The following is a 7347-nucleotide window of genomic DNA, read 5'->3' as shown; positions in this document are numbered from 1 at the left end:
TGCCATTTGCTTGGTCACCAGATTTACACATGTAAAACCAAAGAGAATGATGAAGAGTCGCAACTCATTCGGCAAGCGATTAATGTCGGAATAAGAACTCAGGATGATGAAGTGCATTGCCGAGAAGAGATGGTCGTTACAGGAACCGACGGTGGGCAATGGAAAGAAATCTGGTATGTCAATCCGACATTTAGCCATCATTTTGTGGGTAACTTAGATGTTTTCAAGCGTGTAAAACATATAATGGGAGTAGAAACAAGATCCGGAATGAATAATTTCTTATTCATCCGTGGAGTGGGTATAGTAGAAATGAAAATGGGAAACGAAACCCTGAACATTCCTAGTGTTTTTTACTCGCCGGATATTGATCAGAATGTTCTAAGTCTTGAACAGTTAACACTTCAAGGCTTCACGGTCAGAAAATCCGGCAATACTTGTAAAATCTTTCCCATGTTCTCATCTCCGGTGATGAACACAAGAAATGATGTGACGGGTTTAACGAAAGAGGAGGAATTGGGATTAAAAGAAAAGAAAAGACTGCATGATATGTGCGGTATCGACGATGAATTTAAAGATGATTTTCTGAATTCCTATTTCGAAACTCTAAATGTTTCGAATGAACAAGAAGATGACTGGAATCTGATGATTCTAAAAACATTAGAATTCCGGGAATTTGCTGATTGTAAGGCCCTAATCAATATGCTCGATGATCAAGAATATGTTTTCAAGTATAAGTTTGATCTTCAACGGAAGTTTGAAGAAATGATTCACTGGTTTCTATACGAATATATGGGGATCACATCAAGACCTGTTCCACCATACTTCCCGGATCAAAGGAAAATAGACTTATTAAGTCTGTATATTTTAGTGGCAAAAGATGGTGGATATCGAGAGGTGACTACAGAAAACATATGGCCCATTATAGCAAAAAATTTGGGGTTCGAGTATAAGGATGGAGATTACATGAGGATTACATACGCTATGTACCTCGATGTCCTCGAATACTATTACAAATTCAAATCGGTGCAGGAGGCAGTTCATGTGAAAGAGATGGTGAATGATGGTGCTGAACTCACAGGAGGTAGACACAGGAAGACACGAAGTGAAGGAACGAGTTAGAATGAAAATGCTGATAATGTTCACAATGGTGCTGATTCAACCCAGTTTGCACTGTTCGCCGGAAATGGATGGGAGAGTAACTGGAACTTGCATAAAAGAAGGAAGTGTTTCAATTTTAGCTACATGAAGAAAGCAATGGAAGATGCCAACCGAAGTGTCATGCAACAGGATTCTAACATAACCAAAGTTTAAGGGGGTTGTGTTGGAAATATTTTCACTTTAATATTAGTTAAACTTTAGTTATGTTTTATAATTATTCGAACAATATATGTGTGTATGTTATGTAGTCGGAATATTAGCATATTAGGACGATAATGATAAGCGGTTTAAAGATAAGCGGGTGATCATTTCAAACTAAACTGCAATGGCAGTTACCCGCCAAATCTAACCGCCATTAAGTGATGTATATATATGTAATGCCGGCAAATATTTGCCGGTTACCAAGACATTTTTCCTCTAATCGAAAGTGTCCTTCTATTATTCTTCTTTCTTTCAATTTTCTACATTGTTCTTGTTCTGCACATTGATATCCATCATGACTGCAAATCGTATTGCAACTTCCGCTGCAAATGTTTACTCTAATGTATATCATGAGGATGTTTCGGATGGCCAACAATTATATTCGTGAATAATCCATTAATCCTTATCCTTTTTTTTACATTGAATGCAAAATCGTGCTCTTGAAAAAAATTATATCTCTGTCAAAAACAGCGAAACGGTAAAATCTGGCCGGTTCGGCCTACCTAACCAACCCATCCGGTTCGGTTTGCCTTTTCCAAAAACTGTAACTAGCGGTCTGGCCCAAAGTTTTCGTCAAAACTGGCTGAACCGGAACGTGAACATCTCTATTTCAAACCAATCCAAGCAAATAGGCCAGTTTGAGATTTCTTGAGTTTGGGTTGTCACTAAAACCATCAGGTCCGGCCGACACATAGGGCTGTAAATGAATCGAACGTTCAACGAACAGTTCGTGAACCGTTCGGCGGGAAGTTCGTTTATGTTCGTTCGATAAGCTTAACGAACGAACACGAACACGAACAAAAAATTTCGTTCGATAAGCTTAACGAACGAACACGAACAAAGGTCTCATTCGTTCGATTGCGTTCGTGAACGTTCGGTAATATGTTCATTTATGTTCGTTCGTGTTCGTTCGTTTACGTCCATTCGTGTTCGTTCGTGTTTGGTCTTTTATGTTTATTTTTCTAAAAGTTTTTTAATGTTTTATTAATTTTTTACTTTCTCCCATAAGTATTATTTCCCTCTCTTTTGGTTTACCTTTCCCACATTTTTTTACTTTCCCGCCTAATTCCTAAACTTCAGTACACTAATTATATTAAAAAATTAGTAAAAACTAATAACCCATGTGGCCTTAACGGTGCCTTTTTTTAATTTTCAAAATTAATGTTCATTTGTATCCGTTTGCGTTCGTGGTTAGTGTTCACGAACTGTTCGCGAACAAACAAAATTCCTTAACGAACGAATACGAACACAAACTTATGTTCGTCATGTGTTCGCGAACAGTTCACGAACATCCAAATTTCCTTAACGATCGAACACGAACATAGCCTTCTTCGTGTTTGTTCGGTTCGTTTACAGCCCTACCGACACACATAACTCGCCCGGTTTGGTTTCTCGTTTCTTAAAACCGTAGTTAGTAGTTTCGCCTAGAACTTTCGTCAAACAGGCCGGATACTAATTAATATTCTAATACTGTAAACAATGTAATCCCAACTGTAAATACAAACTTCTTTTTTTCTAAATGATACAGGCAAAGTAGACTTTGACTTTCGGAGTCAAAAAGGTTCTTTTCAGCTTTTACTTTGATATGGTTAATTACAAATTTATAAAGAGTCAAAGAAGTTGATTATTACATTACATTACATCATATAACAAATAGTACACTAGAAAGAAAAATTTTCTCCTTAAAATTGTAAAAAATAAAAATTTACATCAATTTAACATTTGTACATGTTCACATACTGAGGTGTTACAACATGTTCAAAGAATGAATGAAGTGTGACTCATCCAAGAAAATTTCGTGGCCGGTTTTTATTCTTCGCACCGGATTGGAGTCCTAACTCTTTTTTTTTAAGAAAATTCAAGTCAAGTCTGTTATGAGAATGTGAACTGAATATCGAGTTCAAGATTTTTTTCTTTTTCTCAAACTAGTCCACCACAACAGATTGGTTTGAGGGTCGTTTTCTTCTTTCCAAAATGGTCGTTATAAATCTAATACTCCTTTTTGAAAAATTCTATGGCCAGGAGCAAGTATCGCTAATGGGTCATAAGCCATTTTCCTCCGTTGAAAGGTCTCCCATCGTTGACCAAAGTGGGCCCGCCACTCATCTTGTGTGGCATAGTGTGCTAAATATTGTTTCACACCAAGTTGAGCTTCTTCACAGAAATCCAATATTCTTTTATTTAAACTCAAAATATGTTCTAAACCATCTTTTCCTGTGGATAGTGGATTTGCTTGTGATAGAAATGCCACTAAGTAGAATATATCTTCCTCTGGCAATACAGCTGAAGTCATGTTGCTCCATCTGAAATTACAAAAAAATTCATATTACCCCCTGCACAATTTATTCCCATAGAAAGTGACCCTATGCGGACAGTCCTTGTGGTTAACCAAAATTTTGGATTTGGTCCCCAACGTACACGGATAGTCCCTGGTGTGTGAACTTTGTAACACATTTAGTCCCCAACTAACAAATATAAATGTTTCAGCAGGTCCAAGTTACGGACTAAATAAATTACAAAATGCAAACCCCATGGACCATCCGCGTACTTTTGGAAAAAGTTAAGGACTAAATACATTACAAAGTGCAAACTATAGGACCATCTGTGTACTTTTAAAAAGCTAGGGACCAAACCAAACCAAAGGGACGAGTAGTGTACTTTACTCTTTTATTTATTAAAAACAAATGCCAAATGAATCTGAACTAAGATGTTGGTAATGGGATTCATTCATCATTTGTTGTTATGTCATATTTTTAAGTTAGAATGATTACTTTGATTTGTTGACTGGGTAGACAAGGACAGGACCATTGCTTGTATCTACAAGAATATTGCCAAAAACTTCATCAGCAAATTTGTGAATTTTACTTCTTGGAACAAGAAGATTAAGCCACGGGTGTGGCACGTCCCATAATCCCTTTTCTTGTAATTTAATCTCTGCCGTATGAACTCGGTCTAAAAACTCGACGTATGTAACTTGGGTCATGAAAAGTGTTGATGGTATATACTTCAACTCAGATAACAAGCTCTCAATTTCCTGTACCAAACATAGATAATAGTAAGTATTATTAGAACATAAAAAATACTTTGCATTTAAAAGGCTCACCTCATTTGTTTCAACAATATTGTCTGGATTGAAGTATTTAGCCAGCTCAAGGCAAAAAAGGGTTCTTCCTTCTGATCTGAATCGACTGGCTTGCTCATCGTACTTGGGGTTAAAAGACGATCTCCAATTATTAAGAACACCTGTTCTGTTTACAAGCACAAGTCCTTCAATGTAATCAAATGTATTTTCCGAAGATATCAAGTGTTCTTGATCTCGTGTAAAAGTCGAGAAATCTGAGTACACCACTCTGATCCATTTTACCTGGAATATTTTAGTCAAACTGGTAAATTTTCTTTAACCATAAAGATTAATTATTTTTGTAGATATATGACATTATTTACCATCTGTGAAGCTGGTTCTAATGAAATTTTTGCTCGAGTAATTATCCCGTATTGACCAAGTCCTCCAAGCACACCGCTGAAAAGATCGGCATTCTGTTGCTCTGAACATGTCACCACCTCTCCCTTCCCTGCATAAGGTGTACTTTCTTTTTAATACATTTATTATATATAAGAAAGTATATTATTATACAAAGTACCTGTAACAACTTCGAGTTGGTGGACATTACTGATCTGTGGACCATGGCGAAATGCCTGTCCACTGATGCCTGCATTGGACAAAGTACCGCCAACCGATAGATGCAAATAATCTGTCCAAGATTTCGGCGTCAGCCCATATTTAAGGCTTTCATGCAGGATATTAATCCATAATTCCCCTCCAGAAACATCCACAAAAGGTAAACCATCCCCAAGATGGAAATGCATTTTTGGCGATTTTAACGATTCCATATTGATGACAACGCCATGGTGAGCCTGTGCTTGACCTTGAATCGAGTGACCATGGCCTCGGGCTGCAACCGTGAGCTCTGAGCTCGGACCCAGTTCCCAAACATGCCTAACGGTCTTGGCTATATCAGAAACGGATTTAGGATGCAAGACTGCTAAAGGCAGAAACTGATATTGGTTCCCGTAATCTTTCGCTGCAAATTCATTGTTGGTGAAACTGAAATGTCCATTGACATTTATTGTGGTCAATGAAGAGGGGATGTTTGAGAAACAAAGGTTTAGTTGAATAGCTATAAAGCTTAGCAACATGATCATGAAACTTCTAGTGAACAATAAGTTGATATGTAGAAATATATTAACAGACAGAAAACTCATGTTAGCTTATGTAATTAAAGAAATGAGTTGTGAATTTAAAGACAGAAGTTTTTTGGCAGTGGCACAGTCAACCTATCTTCAGTGATAAGGATCCGTGTGTAGACCGTCTGCTTAAAGTTTCAACCCCCTTTTTAGCTTCCCTTTTCGCATTTGTTTGCCATCATACATACATGTCATCTTGAGGATGAAAAAGTAACTAGAAAGAAAGATTTCACAATCTTTGCACTTATTTCTTCACAGTTGCAACCATATTAACTTTCTTTTTACCATCTCTATGTCGATAGATAATTTACTCATTGACATATAATGACAGGTGTTCGCTCATCTATGGCTGCCATCCGTTGATTTGCCCGAATCAAGATGGCATCATGGGCTCCACAAAATCAAGTGTATTTCATTAAAGTTGTGTTTGGGACCTCTTACCACCATTGCCATGGACATGGAGTTGACAGCTCACAAGAAGCCACTGCTTGCCCATAATCAGCCATATGCAGGAAACAAACCGGATCAGTTTTTTTTTTTTTTTTTTTTTTTTTTTTTTTACAGTTGAATTTGATACAGTTTTCGGTTTACTCGAACGGAAATTTATAAACATTTTTAATTCTGTTACAACTAATTCTAGTATATTCAGTAACTTTTGTTAAAGTTAGGAGGGGTCTAGTGGTGTTATTGGTCTGTGACATATGTGTTTCTTGGAATATTTAAAGTCCATTGGATGCCAAGATTCATATCCTGTCCCTCCTTACCACAGCACACTCGGCCCGTTTTCGATTGTGGGATATCTAGTGTGAAACCTGAGCCATTGAATCCTAGTCCTTTCATTTGTGGTTCAAAACCTAATTTATTGCCATGCTTTTCTAGATGGCACCGACCATTTTTATTAAAAGACAAACTAAAGCATGGTTGAAGTGCTAAACATATCGCGTTTGTGGGTTGGCGGGTCAAAACTGAAAATTTGACATGAGCCCAACTTGAGACGGACCCGAAAATCGTGTCAGAGTTATGTGCCCGACAACTGAACGAACATTTGCAGGTTGACACGAACAATACCCATATTAAACTGATATTTTTTTATTTATATCTTTTGTGCTTATTAATACGCTAAAATTACAAATTTGAAATACGAAATACAAATGCATATCAAACAGTTACGTTTAGCTTATAAAAGTTGATGACGAATTCGATTAATTTTTTTAAATTTGGCAAATTGGATTTAAATAATCCCAACTTGCTCAATTTGGCCGATAATAATCCCAACTCAGTTATTGGCCGATAATAATCCGAACTGGTCCACTTTTGGCCGAAAATAGTCCGTCGTTAAAAATAGCTTAACGGAGTTAAGCTTTTTTCCAAATTACAAACCGATGTTTTATGGATTTTGATCAGAACGAGGATACGAGTTGATTGATATAAAATTTACCTCGAAATACTGTCCCAAACGACGAAAACGGTGCTTCAATTCGGGTGTTTAAACTTCCAATTAACAAAAATCAAGTCGTTTGAAGCATCATTTCGATGTAAGTTTTACATAAATCAAATCGTATCCTCGTTCTGATCAAAATCCATAAAACACCGGTTTGTAATTCGGCAAAAAGCTTAACTCCGTTAAGCTAGTTTTAACGACGGACTATTATCGGCCAAAAGTGGACCAGTTCGGATTATTATCGGCCAATAACTGAGTTGAGATTATTATCGGCCAAATTAAGCAAGTTGGGATTATTTAAA

At 36.9% G+C, this 7347-nt stretch overlaps 1 protein-coding gene across 1 annotated transcript; it reads right to left on the bottom strand.

Moving 5' to 3' along the window:
- Positions 1 to 2965: 2965 nt before the first annotated feature.
- LOC110930542 (cytokinin dehydrogenase 6) lies at positions 2966 to 5755 on the bottom strand. The gene is made up of 5 exons (XM_022173859.2): positions 5001 to 5755; positions 4804 to 4931; positions 4463 to 4723; positions 4131 to 4393; positions 2966 to 3662 (listed from the first exon to the last, which is right to left on the bottom strand). The coding sequence occupies exons 1-5, from the start codon at positions 5620 to 5622 to the stop codon at positions 3341 to 3343; spliced, it is 1596 nt and encodes a 531-aa protein (XP_022029551.1). The 5' UTR covers positions 5623 to 5755; the 3' UTR covers positions 2966 to 3340.
- Positions 5756 to 7347: the final 1592 nt, after the last annotated feature.

Source organism: Helianthus annuus, chromosome 1 (genome assembly GCF_002127325.2).
Source record: "Helianthus annuus cultivar XRQ/B chromosome 1, HanXRQr2.0-SUNRISE, whole genome shotgun sequence".
Classification (NCBI taxonomy): domain Eukaryota; kingdom Viridiplantae; phylum Streptophyta; class Magnoliopsida; order Asterales; family Asteraceae; genus Helianthus; species Helianthus annuus.
Note: the sequence above shows the minus strand (reverse complement) of the source record. Positions and strands in the feature narration are given on the sequence as shown.

Bases quoted from the DNA above. Each gene is read 5' to 3' on its own strand.
- LOC110930542 (XM_022173859.2), bottom strand. From the start codon at position 5,622: ATGAGTTTTCTGTCTGTTAATATATTTCTACATATCAACTTATTGTTC. The intron at 4,724-4,803 runs GTAAATAATGTC...AAAATATTCCAG, and splicing joins TAGAACCAGCTTCACAGATG to GTAAAATGGATCAGAGTGGT. The intron at 3,663-4,130 runs GTAATCATTCTA...TTGTAATTTCAG, and splicing joins TACCCAGTCAACAAATCAAA to ATGGAGCAACATGACTTCAG.